The sequence below is a fragment of the Pan troglodytes genome, chromosome 15 (genome assembly GCF_028858775.2).
Source record: "Pan troglodytes isolate AG18354 chromosome 15, NHGRI_mPanTro3-v2.0_pri, whole genome shotgun sequence".
Classification (NCBI taxonomy): Eukaryota; Metazoa; Chordata; class Mammalia; order Primates; family Hominidae; genus Pan; species Pan troglodytes.
The window spans coordinates 75,558,843-75,575,613 of record NC_072413.2 but is presented as its reverse complement, the minus strand read 5'-3'; the positions used below and the strand labels follow the sequence as shown (position 1 = coordinate 75,575,613).

Sequence of the window (16,771 nt, the reverse complement as noted above, 5' to 3'; positions counted from 1 at the left end):
ATGTTGCCCAGGCTGGTCTTGAACTGCTGTCCTCAGGTGATCCACCCGCCTTGGTGTCCCAAAGTGCTGGGATTACAGGCCTGAGCCACTGTGCCCCACCCTTTATTGCTCTCTTAGAGAGTTAATGCTCTGTCTGTATTTCTGTTTTTCTTATACAGCTACATATACAAAGAATGTTTATTAATGGCTTTAGGATAATGATTTGATGAAGATGAAGATATCAATCACTTAAATCAGTTAAATAAACACACAGAACAGACAGTTACATAGGGAGGGATTAATTTGAGATAACTTTTGTAGGTCAGATTTGTGGAGGAGGGACAGTCTAAATGCAGTCTTTCTTGTAATATCATCTGAAAATGTTGAGACTCTCCAAGGCATTCCCACTTCCTGCTTCTTACTGTCATCATCATATTTAACATGATCAGTGCAATGGACATCTGCGGCTTATGCTTACTCAGCACCCTTTTTTCTGGCAACAGCACCCATCTTCTCCCAGAGGAAAACCAATGGTCTCCCCTTCTCTGAGCCTGTGGCTCAGAATTGGTGGAGTGGGTGGGCAGAAGATTCAGGCCTGGCCAATCAATTCAACAGTCACCTGATGCACATGACCCAAGCTGGGCCAACAGAAGTCTACTTAGGAATCTCGAGAAGACTACAGAAAACAGGTAGTGTCTTTCAGCTGAAGTTTTAAAGCTGATTGAATGGAAGCTTGCCCACCGCAAGCCATCTTTGCCATCACATGCTGGCAGCCTTTCTGGGAATAAAGCTAATTCAGAGGGACCCCAAGCTGGAGATGGAGACAGATTTCTTTCTTTTTTTTTTTTTTTGGAGATGGATTTCTGATGATATCGCTTGAGTACCTAGATCCAATCAGATCTACCCTTAGTTTTTGGTTATGTGAGTCAATAAATCATCTTTATGCTTAATTCAATTTAAATTCAGTTTCAAAACTTGCAACTCAGAGTCTTGGCTAACACCACCACCATTAATCTGCATCACCATCTCCTCTCCTCCCTCTTGAAGCCAGAAGTAAAAGTCCACTTGCTTCCTGGAGCAGAACCTGAAATGATTGCAACATTCAGCCAGGTGAGTGCCCAGAGGAAGTCCAGGGTGGCAGTGTGGGGTGTGGTGGAGGAAGCTCTCAGGTGCTTCTGGAGCAGAGGTAACTCAAGGGCAGAGACCTGCCATTGAGACATAAGTTCTGGCTGCCCATTCCTGGAGCACTCATCTGTATTATTGCAGAACTCCCATTGCAAATGCTTTGTTGGGTACAGATTAAAATCTCTACTAAGGGCTTAGCTGGCACCCTGGAGGTGTATATCAGAAACCATCATTCCTCTTAAAGCTTTATGTTTGCATGCAAACATTCATTTAAATAGCTCAGGCCTCATGATCATAATGCAATTCTAAACTCTTGTCCCAGGACCTGCCCAGTTTTGTGGATGCAAATATTGCCACTGAAAATAGTCCAAAAACAGCATCCAAGATTTTCCACAAAAGTAGGGTCAGAAACCCAGGGAGAGAATTAGTCTATTTCACTTACTCTATTAGATTAGGAATAATGAAAGGGGAAAGAGCAGACACATTTCTTGTAAATCAAGACTGAAAGCTCTACAAGTGCAAAGACCATGTTTCTTTCTATTTGTCATTGTATTTGCGGTACCCAACATGATGGCCAGCAAAAAATACTTGTGTGATTGGCCTAATAGATAAATGAATGAATGAAGCAAGAAAAGTTTGAAAAGGGAAGACCAGGCCAGGCGCGGTGGCTCATGTTTGTAATCCCAACACTTTGGGAAGCCAAGGTGGGTGGATCACTTGAGGTCAGGAGTTCAAGACCAGCCTGGCCAGGATGGCAAAACCCCGTCTCTACTAAAAATACAAAAATTAGCTGGGCATGGTAGCATGCGCCTGTAATTCCAGCTACTTGGGAGATACAAGAATCACTCAAACCCAGAAGGCAGAGATTCCAGTGAGCTGAGATCGCGCCACTACACTCCAGCCTGGGCAACAGAGTGCGGTTCCATCTCAAAAAAAAAAAAAAAAAAAAAAAAAAGAAAAGAAAAAGAAAGAAAGAAAAAGAAAAGGGAAGACCAAATGATGCTCTCAGAGTCAGGTTCAAATAATACCTCTGCATTGTCTATCTCTGGTTTTTGTACAAAAGCAGATTACTTCTGAAGGGCCCTTTCCATTCCATCTTGTGGTTCTTCTTTTTTTTCTTTTTTCTTGAGATGGGGTCTTGCTATGCTGCCCAGGCTGGTCTTGAACTCCTGCGCTCATGTGTTCCTCCTGCCTCAGCCTCCTGAAGAGCTAAGATTACATGTGCATACCACAATACACAGCTCTATCTTGTGATTCATCTGCAGCCTTGACTGATATAAAGGACATTGGCCATTTTTGCCTGCCCAGTGTCCGTTCCCTTTTCCTATTAAGTCCCCCATTTCCCTTTGGGAAATCATCTCTTCTCATTTAACGTACTCTTCTTAAGAGGGTGTGTCTTGGTAAGCACCTCCCATCATGAAAGGTGAAGGACACTTTTTTCTTCTGTTTGCACCTGTAAGGACCAGTGCGACCTAAACTCAAACAAGCAGATATTCTCTCCAGTATTTGACTCTTGACCAAGTGACCCAACAATGGAAGGGGTAGTTAGAAGTCATTTATTTTGGCAGAGGTGTTGCTAAGAGAAAAAATTCAAAGAAATTAAATTTAGACCAGGCACAGTGGCTCGCGCCTGTAATCCTAGCACTTTAGGAGGCCTAGGTGGGTGGATCGCCTGAAATCAGGAGTTCAAGACCAGCCTGGCCAATGTGGTGAAACCCTGTCTCTATTAAAAATACAAAAATTAGCCAGGTGTGGTGGCAGGCGCCTGTAATCCCAGCTACTTGGGAGGCTGAGGCAGAAGAATCGCTTGAACCCAAGAGGCAGAGGTTGCAGTGAGCCGACATCGTGCCATTGCACTCCAGCCTGGGCAACAGGAGCGAAACTCCATCCTAAAAAAAAAAAAAAAAGAAAAGAAAAGAAAAGAAAAAAAGAAAGAAATTAAATTTAACAGAATTTAACTGAGCAAATAATGATCCTCAAATTGGGCAGTCCCCATCCAGAATCAGAAGGTTCAGAGAGATTCCAGCACTGTCACATGGTCAGACAGGATTTATGAATAGAAAAAGGAAAGCAACATACAGAAAACAGAAGTGAGACACAGAAACAGTTGGAATGGTTATAGCTTGGCATTTGCCTTATTTGAACACTGAACAGTTGGCTGCCTGTTGAGTGGTTGAAGTATGGCTTCTGTGATTGCCTGAGGCTTGGCTACTTGTTTGGGGTTTTTTTTGTTTGTTTTTGTTTTTGAGACGGAGTTTTGCTCTTATTGCCCAGGCTGGAGTGCAATGGCGCGATCTCGGCTCACTGCAACCTCCACCTCGCGGGTTCAAGCAATTCTCCTGCCTCAGCCTCCCGCCTGCCACCACGCTGGATAATATTTTTGTATTTTTAGTAGAGATGGGGGTTTCACCATGTTGGCCAGTCTGGTCTCGAACTCCTGACCTCAGGTGATCTGACCCCCTTGGCCTCCCAAAGTGCTGGGATTATAGGTGTGAGCCACTGCACCCGGCCAGCCTCCTTCTTTAACATCCATTCTAAGCTATTGCTATTTGTCCTTTTCACTCCCAGGTTCTATCTCCCTGTAGTGAACACTGTTAGGGTTGTTCCTCCCTTCTCTGCTATGATTCTTCCTTGTCTGTAACTGATTCCTCCCCTCCAGCAGTTTGACCTTGTGCTCTGGCCATTGCGATTGGTCAGATTTACCCATCCTCACCATAAGCCAGGCCAATCAGATTTCTTTTTCCTGAGAGTGTAGAAGTTTGACCTTATGAATATGAAAGTTGTAGGTTGTTGAGAGCTAAGCACCAGAAGTGGTTTGGTTAGGAGGAAGGAAGGTCTATAATTTTCTGCTGCTGAGGTTTAGGATTTTCCTGAGTGCCAACACTTCCCTGTCTTCAGGAGAGTTCCAATAAATTTACCTTTCTTGAATAAGTTTTTTAAAATTGGCTTATGTTATCTGCAACCAAAGAACCTCAATTAACACAGTCTCCATGTGATAGAAGTTTCCTTGGAGACAAGGCCAGATTTTTTTTTTTTTTTTTTTTGAGACAGAGTCTCTCTCTATCACCCAGGCTAAAGTGCAGTGGCACAATCTTGGCTCACTGTAACCTCTGCCTCCCAAGTTCAAGCAAGTCTTGTGCCTCAGCCTCCAAGTAGCTGAGATTACAGGCATGTGCCACTACGCCCAGCTAATTTTTGTATTTTTTGTAGAGACGGGGTTTCACCATGTTGGTCAGGCTGGTCTCGAACTCCTGGCCTCAAGCGATCCATCTGCCTCGGCCTCCCAAAGTGCTGAGATTACAAGTGTGAGCCACCATGTCCAGCCAAGGCCAAATTTTAATTCATTTATCCATTTATGCATTCATCAAACATTTATTGAGCATTTGCTATGTGACAGACACGTGGTAGGTACTGGGAACCCAAAGATAAATTAGACAATCCCCTCAACTCACCAAGCTTGTTGCCTAGTTGTAAGTATAAATGTATTCAATCATTCATTCACTTAATAAGTAATTCATTTATCCAATGAATAATTACCAACACTCATTTAATATTATGTAACAGGTCTTGGCACTAAATGCTTTTGTTAATTCTCCAACTCTATGAGGTATATCCCATTTTACAGAAGAAGTAACTGAGTCATAGAGAGGTTAGGCAGCTTTGCCTAAATCATAAGGATTCTAGGTGCTGAAACCGGTCTTCAATTATGGTATATCTGACTGCAGAGCTCTTGCTTCTAAGCATTGTGTAACCTCCCTCTCAAAGAATCTCAAAGCAGTGTGATACATGCTTACACAGGTGTGTATAAAGCTCACAGAGGAGAAAGCAACTAATTTTGTGGGGAGGTTGGGGTTCAAAACAGGCTTCACAGTTGAAGTGGTTTGAGCAACCTTGAAGGAAGAGAAGGGTTGTCTTCCTGGTGCCTAGCATAGAACTTTGCATATGAACACTGTAAAATGATGATTAAGCGGCTTATGCTGCTGGAAGGAGTTGTTTTCCTGTTTACATGGAGTCTGGGGTGTTTCCTACTGCCTACTGCAGCATCATTTTTGTGATTTAGCAATGGCATGTGAAGTAATCAGATCATCTGTATATCACTGATGCTCACAGAAGCCTGTAAGGTAAGTAGTACAGGTACACACTTTGTAAGATGAGTGAGGAAACCAGGGCTGAGTTTGCATTACTTGTCCAAGACTATACATAGTGAGTAAGTGGCGGAACAAGACAAGGGGCCAGCCCCCTGAGGAGGGATCGGCTAACAGGACTCCTCAAATCTAGCCAGACTCCTTTACTCCTCTTAGCCTGCAGGTGAGGCTTTGATCTTTCTAGACTCGACACCCGAGTTTCTGAAGGTTTCCTCAGAACACCCTCCCCATCCTCCTCAGTTCCAGCTCTCCAAGTCCCGCTCATCTTCCAAGATCTATCTCATTGCACATCTTCCTCGCAAGCCTTCTCCAGAGTCATTCAGCTCACTCCCTAAGCTTCAGTTAAATCCCTTAGCCCTGCTTCCATCCAGATTCCTGCCCTGAAAACTTTCTACCTGGTTAGACTCATCACTGCCATTCAGCTTCCCTCATCAGAACTCCTGTTGCCTAATCTCTCCAGCCTTAGGTTGGTCTTTAACTATTGTTTTCTTTCTATGTGTATATCTTGTCTCTCACTGAAATGTAAGCTCCATGAAGCACAGCCACATGCTTCCTTTTTAGCCTTATACATACAGATGTATATTCACTTTGGGATCAATAGTGTTTGTCAACTCAAATAGGATGTGTGGGATGAATGATCCCACCTTCTGTTAGATTATTCAGCTCCTAAGTCATGCAAAACCGATACCTTGTGGACCTCCTTTCTAAAGCTCCTGCAGGGTGGGGAAAGAATGCACGGATTCTCATAGGTGCATTTAGCAATTACTAGTAACCAACACTTAATGAATGCTTACTAATTGCTAGGTCCTGTACAAAATACATTACATACATAAACTTATTCAATCTTCACGACAACTATTATTGTCCCCACTGAACAGATGAAGACACATAGAGGTCACTCAGCTAGTAAGTGGCGCAGCTAGGATTTAAAACCCAGACCGACTCCAGAGTCCATACTCTCAATTATGATACTAAATTCTTTATGGATAACAGAAAGTCTCTAATTGTAATGTAGATCAATTTCCTTGCTTTCTAACCCCATGGGAAGATGGAACTAAAAGGGTGAGAAAATAATATTTATTATACTCCTACTATGAGCCTAGTATTATAAGAGGTGCATAATGGGTTAATGATATAATTCTTGCTGTAAGTCTATGAAGCAGGAAGTATTAACTCCATTTTAAAGAATTTGGCTTCTAAAGTGGTTAAACACAGTGCTCAAGTTTTAGCTTCCAGTTATTGGCAGAGTTGGAATTAGACCAGGTTTTCTAACTTTGAAGGAAAGACTTAATTTAAAGGAGACTGTATAGAAAACCCTGCCAAGGGCAAATGTGAAGGGCACGTGAAAAGGCATCTGAATTATTACTTATAATAATTCAGAAATAGTGAATGTGTGGCGCATATTGAAGAATGATGAGAGATTGTCAAAAAATCTATTCTATAAACACTCACAGAGGAATCAGCTAATTAAATAAGCGAGCTGCCTGTCTTGGGCTAGGACATAAACCCCAAAACTTCCCACGAGGCAAGGGCAGAGAGGACGCCACCTGTCCTGGAGAACCTGGGAACCCGCTTTAGAGACTTCGGCTCAGCCCCTTTTATTTCCTCACACTCTAATTGGCTACTTTTCCCTGGGCTCCGCCTCCTCCTCGGTCTGGACCATTAAACAGGCAAGCCCTACCCCGGACCTGGATGCGGCCTCCAATCAGGTGCCAGGCCCTGGAGTCCCTCTAGAGAAGCCCCCTCTCCACCGGCGAGGCGCTTTGCTCTCGTCCGTGATTGGCCAGGAAGCAGCATGGGGTCCGCCTCCTTCTCTTCCAGATTGGTCAGCGGCCCTCAGGACCACATCCCTCTCGGCAGGTCCCCGCCGCTTTTTCCCTTCGCTGCGTGGCCTTGGGCGAGCCCGGTCCTCTGCGGAGAGGGCCCCGCCCTCTGTGAAGGCCCGCCCGGGAATTGGCGGCGGCGCTGCAGCCATTTCCGGTTTCGGGGAGGTGGGTGGGGTGCGGAGCGGGACTTGGAGCAGCCGCCGCCGCTGCCACCGCCTACAGAGCCTGCCTTGCGCCTGCTGCTGCCAGGAAGATGCGGCCGGAGCCCGGAGGCTGCTGCTGCCGCCGCACGGTGCGGGCGAATGGCTGCGTGGCGAACGGGGAAGTACGGAACGGGTACGTGAGGAGCAGCGCTGCAGCCGCAGCCGCAGCCGCAGCCGCCGCCGGCCAGGTACGAGGGGCCCGCGCGGCGGGGCCGGGGTGGCGGTGTGAACTGGCGGAGGGGCGGCCGGGCGGGGCGAGGTCTCCGGGCCATCCGCTGGGCAATCCGCGGGGCAATCCGCGGGGCGGGCGCCGCTCGCAGGTGTGGGCGGCAGTGTCCGGCTGCTGGCCCGACCTCCACGAGCCTGGAGGCTCAAGGACGGCTCGGGGGCTCCCCACCTCTCCGCGCCTGGAGGTCTTCCTCCCTTACTCCCGGAGCTCTGGGTTCTGCTCAGAGCTCCGGGTACTTTTCTCCGCCCCATTCTGCCAGAAGTGTGTGCTGTCCCCAGGGGAAGCGATGAGGGGCCCCTCGGACCCCAGTGGGAGCCGCCCAAGGGCTCCCGAGGGTCCCTTCTCAAACCTCTGAGGTTGTTGCTTCCTTTTAAAGTCCTGCAGTCGTCCAAAGAAAACCACCCATGGGGTCCTTAAGAAGCAAAGAAAGTTAGGCGGTGGTGTCAGATGGAAACACACCCAGCCTCTCCCAACCACATTCTGGACTACCACGTTCAGTCCCCAACCAGGACATTGGTCCGTAGATCTGGCAGGGAATCCAAGCTGGTCCCTCGAAAGCATCATTCTCTTAACTCTGCCGGTGGTGAGACTCTACCCCAGGCTCCAGGTTGGATTAGGTGGCCCCTTCGACCCTTTCCTGAACACGAGTGCTATCACACAAGGGGATTGTTTAGCCTGGTGGTGACTTGCGATGACTCTATACTAATTAACCATGCTGAATCATCAACCAAGTTCAGGCAGTTCTAAAATATTTTGAAAAGTTCTAAATTCAAGACAATGCTTATTATCAACCTTACAGTGGTCTGGACTGACAGATATTCTGTTGAAATGTGTTTTTAAAGATGAGCTGGTTAAAAAGATGCAAGATCGGTGTTCCTGGAAGAGAGTGTTGCGATAATTTTGCAGTTGACTTTAATACGTTTAAGTCTTGTACAGATATTAAGGAACGCTTAGAAAGTACTCTGTTTCCCTTTAGCGGGAGTGTGACTGTTGCAGTTTGATAGGATGGTGATCTTAATTTGGCTTTAACATAAATATCTGGCAGGCTCCTCCCCAGATGAGTAGTTATGATGGATAGGTCTGTTACTGTTTGCTGCGAAGCAGAAAATAAAGCATTTTTCCAGGTCATGTTGAGATATTGAGACTGAGTTGAGGGGAAAAATAAGTAAAGCAGACTTGACCTCCCCTGAAGTTGTAAGGTGTCAAAGCGAAGTAATACACAGATCAAAAGATTTGTTTTCACTTTTAAAGAAATAATTGTGTGAGGGAGGAAGTGATAACAGTCAGCTCATTATAAGCAGTGGAATAGTTTGTCGTTTTCCTAGCAATGTAAACGACTTATAAGACAAAATTGTTGTGGTATAGAATGTAATAGGGAAATTTAACGGGTAGGAGTTAGAAAATACATTTGCAGGTGAATTTCATTGAGGTATGATTTTTTTTTTGTTTTTTTTTTTTCAGACAGTTTCGCTCTTGTCACCCAGGCTGGAGTGCAATGGCGCGATCTCGGCTCACTGCAGCCTCCACCCCCTGGGTTCAAGCGATTCTCCTGCCCCAGCCTCCCGAGTAGCTGGGATTACAGGTGCCCGTCACCACGCCCAGCTAAATTTTGTATTTTTATTAGAATGGGGTTTCACCATGTTGGCCAGGTTGGTCTCGAACTCCTGACCTCAGGTGATCGGCCTGCCTTGACCTCCAAAAGTGCTGGGATTACAGGCGCACCAGGCCGAGGTATGATTTTTTTTTGTTTTTTTGGTTTTTTTGAGACGGAGTCTCGCTCTGTCACCCAGGCTGGAGTGCAGTGGCGCGATCTCGGCTCACTGCAAGCTCTACCTCCCAGGTTCACGCCATTCTCCTGCCTCAGCCTCCCAAGTAGCTGGGCCTACAGGCACTCGCCACCACGCCCGGCTAATTTTTTGTATTTTTAGTAGAGACGGGGTTTCACCGTGTTAGCCAGGATGGTCTCGATTTCCTGACCTCGTGATCCGCCTGCCTTGGCCTCCCAGAGTGCTGGGATTATAGGCGTGAGCCACCGTGCCTGCCCGGTATAATGTTTTAAAATGAAAAAGGAAGTCAAGAGAAAGGTGTTCACACTTCAGTGGTGCTTTGTGTTCAAATGCTTCTTTCAATCCCTATGAGTTATGTTCAGATTTAATAGGAAATCAAGGACCTTTCTCCCATAATCTCTAACAATTTAGCATTTATAGAATGATATTTCTTCGGAGCTTGCCAACTAATAAGGTGAAGAAATATCAAGGTACTAACATGACATTTTAAAATCTGTATGAATAACATTTGGTTGACTTTTGGGGACATGTTTTGTAAAAGTTTCACTCAAGGCACATTGGTGGCATTTGGAAGAACGGTCTGTTGGAATGCTGTGAGGGCTGCAGTATCCCTTCTAGAAAACTACTTCTCACCAGTATTTTTAATACAGACTTCAGATCTGGAGCTTTCTACACTCTCAGATGGAGGAATATTGTCTGTGAGTATTTTTCTTTCTTATACAAAAGAGAGATCTTGGTAACTACATGAGAGCAATACAATATCTTAACATTTTTTAAAAGTTGTTTTCATTTTTAATTAAAGTGATGTGCTTGTGCTCCAACCTCTACCTATCTTTCCCCTCTTTCTGGGGGGGAAATGTTGCCAACTGTGCCATCAAAAATACGCATACAGCTGTGTGTCATGCTTTTACTAAAATATGAATTTAGAGTATAACATGGTTGAGATGTAAATTCTTTTCCTCACATCTCCCACCATGTCTTTTAATGAACAGGAGAGAAGTCAGAAACATCTAGGATCACTTTACACTCTCAAGAGTATGTTTCTGTGCTTGAAGGGATGAATGAATGTATATAGTAAAAGAACAGCTCTTGGATTTGGGTTTAGAATTTGATGAGCTAGATGCTGTGTTAAGGAGTTATGAAACAATCACACATTGCTGTTTAGTGATGACAGTAGACACACAGTTTTCACAATAGTAACAGTTGAACAATAGAGCAGTAATTTTTCCTCTCTGCTATTCAGATGAGTGGGAGGAGCACAAGCCTTTATTTGAGGTAAGGTGTGGCAATTTGCCCAAGGGAAACTTTTACATTAGCATTGGAAAGAACCTTTGGGAGTTTATTTAATTCAGTCCTTTATCTCTTTGTAGGAGTTTATTAAAATCAGTCTTGGTAGAAAATTCTATACTGTTTTTAAAGATCTCCAGGGGATTTGCAGCAAGTTTTTCTCTATAGCAAATTGGATTATTATTCCATGATCTTAATTACCAAATTTCTTCCTGTGGATTTAACATTTGATGAAATAAATGCCATGTTTTGGTTGCACCTGAAATATAGTAGTTTGTTTGTGTGTTTGTTTTTAAAACTCCACGTTAACAGCTCTTTTTAAAAGAGCTTCCATTTCTTTATAGAAGTTTTGAGATTTAGGTTTTCCTTTTACTTTCCTCAATTAGTTAATAAGTGTGAAAGAAAAAAAGTTATCTACCTTTGAGACAGTTTTGACCCTAACTTTTTTCCCTTTGGGTGTAGTTTTAATGAGATATTAGAAGGATGAGAGCTCTCTGGCTTACAGAATAAAAAATTCTATCTCGAGGAATTGGGGCAAAAGTTGTGTTCTTATGTTAATTAATAAGACAAGCAAAGTAGAAAGAACAAAGTGTTAGTCTTGCTTCTTAGGAGGAGGCAAATAAATAACTAATGAAGCTGGTTTACTAAATAGCTACTAGCTTTTGTTTCCACTGAGGGAGAAACAGTAACTGGGGGTTTATATGTGTTAGTTAAGGAAAAGGAGACGATAGTTATGAGGCTAGAACTGTAGAAATAGTTAGAATAGTCATATATCTATTTAGATTTAGCAGGTCCTGATAAGATACCTCAGATACCTGAAGGCTTTTCAGAAATAATGTAATTTACAACTTGGAGGACAAGATTTTCGTTTCAGTTTTCACTCTAAGGGGAAGCATATCTTGATTCTTACATAGCTGCATCTGAAGAATTCCAGAGTTGTTTGAGGTACTCAGGAATTTTCTTTAACAGGAATTCTTGGGAAATGTGTAAGCAGCTATGTTCTTAAGATAGTATTTTAGAACTAGGATGTTCAGAAAAGTCAGACTTGCCCACTTTTTAGGGTTTGCCCATGTGCCATAGAAATTTGCACTGCTTTGAGCAAGACAGTTAATTGGTTGATTTAATTAGATTCAGTTTTTGGAAGAAAGAAGCAGTGTTTATTGGTAGAATAGGCAATTCAGAGGGATGGGTAGAGGCACTGTTTGCATTCTGAGTGGGTGTGCCATACTTGATTAAATAAATGGTTTGTGGACTCAAAGTCAGTTCCCTTCTGGGTAGTTTCTGAGAAGCTTCTGTAATATAATTCACAATTTGTGACCGATAAAAAAGTAAGTCCTTTGCTCTTGACCCATTTACTGTTAGAAAATTTATCTTGTTTGTCCTTAAGACTACTTTTTATTGCAAAGCTTGAGGCAGCTATTCTTCCTTTTTTAAAAAAATAATTTTTACTTCTCATTATAGAAATAATACATGTTTAATGTGGGATCATAAAGCATTGGGATAATCTCTGCGTTAGGTTTTTTTTTTTTTTTTTTGAGACGGAGTCTCACTCTGTCGCCCAGGCTGGAGTGCAGTGGCGCCATCTCAGTTCACTGCAGCCTCCGCCTCCCGGGTTCAAGTGATTCTCCAGCCTCAGCCTCCCAAGTAGCTGGGATTACAGGCATGCGCCACCACGCCTGGCTGATTTTTGCATTTGTAGTAGAGACAAGGTTTCACAGTGTTGGCCAGGCTGGTCTCGAACTCCTGACCTCAGGTGATCCACCTGCCTCGGCCTCCCAAAGTGCTGGGATTACAGGCATGAGCCACCGCGCCTAGCCGGAGGTTCGTTTTTTAATGTGGTCTATTGTAAATCCATCTGCTACTTTCCGTTAATTTCTTTTCTTTCTTTTTTTTTTTGGCAAGATAGGGTCTCGCTCCAGCCTGGCCTGCAGTAGCACAGTCATAGCTTACTGCGGCCTCAACTTCTCGGGCTCAAGCGATCCTCCCAACTCAGCCTCCCAAGTAGCTGGGTCCACAGGTGTGCATCACTAGAGTGGGCTAATTTTTTTTTTTGAGACAGAGTCTTGCTCTGTCACCCAGGCTGGAGTGCAGTGGCGCAATCTTGGCTCACTGCAAGCTCTACTTCCCAGGTTCACACCATTCTCCTGCCTCAGCCTCCCGAGTAGCTGGGACTACAGGTGCTCGCCAACACACCCGGCTAATTTTTTTTTTTTTTTTTTTTGTATTTTTAGTAGAGACAGGGTTCCCCCATGTTAGCCAGGATGGTCTCGATCTCCTGAGCTTGTAATCCACCCGCCTCGGTCTCCCAAAGTGCTGGAATTACAGGCTTGAGCCACCATGCCTGGCCTTTTTTTTTTTTTTTTGTAGAGATGGGTCTTGATATGTTCCCCAGGCTAGTCTCTTTTTTACTTAAACAAACAAACAAAAATAAATAAAAAATATATATATAAAGAGAGAGGGAGACAGAGAGAGAGGGAGACAGAGTCTCACTATGTTGCCCAGGCTGATCTCAAACTCTTGGGTACAATCAATCCTCCCGCCTTGGCCTCCTGAAGTGCTGGGATTACAGGTGTGAGCCACCGCACCCAGCCACCCAGGCTGGTCTCACACTCCTGACCACAAGCATCCTCCTGCTTCAGCCTACCAAAGTGCTGGGATTACAGCCACTGTACCAGACTATTTTGTGATAATTTCTAAGTACAGTGAAATATGCGGTTGTACTGAGACTATGGGTGTGATCCAGTCTTACTCCAAAAAATACGTATTAAGGGCCGGGCACAGTGGCTCATACCTGTAATACCAGCACTAAGGGAAGCCAAGGTGTAAGGATTGCTTGAGCCCAGGAGTTCAAGATCAGCCTGGGCAACGTGGCGAGACCCCATCTCTATTTAATTAAAAAATAATAAGGTATATGACCAGGTACCGTGGCTCACGCCTGTAATCCCAGCACTTTGGGAAGCTGAGATGGGCGGATCACTTGAGGTCAGGAGTTTGAGACCAGCCTGGCCAACATGGTGAAACCCTCTCTCTACTAAAAATGTAAAAATTAGCCGGGTGTGGTGGTGTGCGCCTATAATCCCAGCTACTCTGGGAGTCTGAGGTAGTAGAATCGCTTGAACCCAGGAGGTGGAAGTTGCAGTGAGCCAAGATGGTGCCACTGCACTCCAGCTTGGGCGACAGTGAGACTCTGTCTCAACAAAACAAAACCTCAGTTAGATACCATTTCACACCACTAGGATTGCTAAAATAATAAACCAGGTATTAAGTGTTCATTTGGATATAGAGAAATTAGAATCCTGATACATTGCTGGTAGGATTATAAAATGATGCAGCCACTTTAGGAAACAGTTAAACATAGAGTTAGCATGTGGCCCAGTAATTCTCCTCCCAAGAAAAATGAAACATATGTTCCTGCAGAAACTTGTATATTAATTATAATAGCAGCATTGTTGATTGATTGATTGATTGATTCAGGGTGTTACTGTTACCCAGGCTGGCAGGACATGGCTCACTGCAGCCTCCACCTCCTGGGCTCAATCAATCCTCCCACCTCAGCCTCCCAAGTATCTGGGACTACAGGCATATGCCACCATGAGTGGCAAATTTTTTTTTTTTTTTTTTTTTTTGAGACAGAGTCTCCCTCTGTCGCCCAGGCTGGGGTACAGTGTGGCTCACTGCAACCTCCACCCCGCTGGTTCAAGCAGTTCTCCTGCCTCCGCCTTCCGAGTAGCTGGGACTACAGGCACGTGCCACCACGCCCAGCTAATTTTTTATATTTTTAGTAGAGATGGGGTTTCACCATGTTGGTCAGGCTGGTCTTGGACTCCTGACCTAAGTGATCCAACCGACTTGGCCTTCCAAAGTGCTGGAATTATAGGCGTGAACCACTGTGTCTAGCCCCGCGTTTTTATAATAACCAAAAAGTAGAAACAATCCAAATGTCTATCAACTGATGGGTAGATAAAATATGGTATATCCATATTAAAGGATATTATTCAGCAGTACTACTGAAGGAATGCAGTACTAATACATGCAGGTGAATACTACATTGTTTATGGCCATGTGTTTATATAGTGAAAGTATTTAAAAATACAGGGGAATGATAAACACTAAATTCCCAATTCCTCTGAGGAGGAATGGAAATATAGCATTTCCCCAGGACAAACTTCTTTAAAGGATTGGAGAACTACTTAAACATGTCAGATCTTGACACTGTCCTGATGGCCTCCTGTCACTGATAACAAAATACAAAATAGGGTTTACAAGGCCCACCATGAACTTTGCTATCCCTCTCTGACTTCATATCCTGCCAGGTCACTGCTTTCTAGCCAATCTGGGCTTTCTGATGTTCCCCAAACACATTGCCATCAAGCACCCCTCCCTGGGGCCTTATTATTATTATTATTATTATTATTATTATTATTTTGAGATGGAGCCTCAATCTGTCACCCAGGCTGGAGTGCAGTGATGCGATCTCGGCTCACTGCAACCTCCGCCTCCAAGTTCAAATGATTCTCCTGTCTCAGCCTCCCAAAGTGCTGGAATTACAGGCGTGAGCTACCACACCTGGGGTCCCTGGGGCTTTAGCCTTTACAGTTACCTCAGCCTGGAAAGCTTTTTCACAGAGTTCTCTTCCCTACTCCAAGTCCATCTGCTTACACCTTACCTCCACCCTGTTTAAAATGCTCTTTTTCCACGATTTTATTCTGATTGTAGCAGTGTGATCTGATATGGTATATCTATTTGCTTATCTGTTGTCTGCCTCTCTCACAGGAGTGTATTTCTAGTGCTCGGATCATGCCTAGCTCATAGCAGGGACTCTAAGTATTGAATGAATGATAACTTTAATGTTTTATTTAATGGAAAAAAGATCTAAAGCATATAAGCTAAATCTTAAGTTTTGAGAAAGCTAGATGTTGAATACAGTTTTATTTCTATTTTTTGATGATAATTACTATGTCATATTTCATACATACTCTGCTGGTTGACAAAAACTAGTTCCCTAAAATAATGTTACAGACATAAGTAAGAAATGGATTGTGGTGACACATAAGCTGTTAAAGAAACCCATAGACTAATTTATAGTGTATCAGGTTTGCAAGTGGTTTAAAACAATAGCGGTTTACTGAATATTCTTACTAGCGTGAGGGGAGAGCTTGTGAGAAGTAGGAAGAGGCCAGAGAAGGTCCTGGGGTCTGGCACACTCTGATATGCTTCATCACCTCTCCCTAAGCTCTCCCTACAGGGCAGTGGGGCCAGTGGTGCCTTTTGCAGCACCCTCTCCATTGTCTTACCAAGGGCTTCAGCTGTGAGATGCCGGTTGGTGCTACAAGGAAGGGGAAACATGTCAGCTCTTTCCTCTGCTCTTTTCTCACATTGATTTCAAACGCCAAGAAGCTGGGCTGAGAAACCGGGCTTGTGATCCTGGTTGTACTGCAGTCCACCATGTGCTGGAGAGCTCTGCAGGTTGTGCTAAAGGGTAGTGTCTTTATTGCCTCCTGTATAAGCTTGACTTTTACATAGACAAGCAGGTTATTTCCAGGACAACTAAATTAGTTGGTGCGAAACCTCATTTCCTAGAAACACATTTTCTTAGTAGAGGAAACCCATATAACCATTTGTCTCCATCTAAGTGTAGCTAATAACATGAATAACAAAAATAGCTAATTATTTAAATAGCAAAAATAAGTATGGAAGATGAATTTGAAGTAAAATTCTAATATTAAGCCACTGATTATTTTAAAACAATCGGATTAAGTTGTAGTACCTCTGAAATAATTAAAGGAAAATTTGATTCTTAGAAAATCTCAATTCATTGGAAAGCCATGGAATTAATAAAAAAAGAAAATCTCAGGCAATATAAACTAAGGAATGGCAAATGGAAAATGTATTGATTGGTGGAAAAGTAATTGCGGTTTTTGACATTCAAAGTAATTACTTTTGCCATTACTTTTAATGGCGGAAACCATTTAATGGCAATTACTTTTGCACCAACCTATAAATAATTGGACTCTAGTTCCAACTTTGATATTTAGCTTTCCCATGACTGTTGACAAATTGCTTAATCTACTTTCCTTGATTTTGTCAGTCAAATGAAGAGGAAGAGACAGCTTGAGAAACATTTGTAAGAGAAATGCTTATTACTTTGTATGTGTTTTTCATCTTACATATTAAATATAAATTCCTTTAG

At 43.6% G+C, this 16,771-nt stretch overlaps 1 protein-coding gene across 2 annotated transcripts in view; it reads left to right on the top strand.

Annotated features, from left to right (window-relative positions):
• Window positions 1-7,061: 7,061 nt before the first annotated feature.
• SPTLC2 (serine palmitoyltransferase long chain base subunit 2) overlaps window positions 7,062-16,771 on the top strand; it is a 101,027-nt gene continuing 91,317 nt past the window's right edge. Inside the window, exon 1 of one of the 2 annotated variants that reach the window (XM_510095.9) lies at window positions 7,062-7,466. In XM_510095.9, coding sequence (XP_510095.4) covers window positions 7,329-7,466 — 138 coding nt within the window. In that variant the 5' untranslated portion in view covers window positions 7,062-7,328. The remainder of the gene's footprint in view (window positions 7,467-16,771) is intronic. The other variant, XM_063793817.1, reaches the window with a different exon arrangement.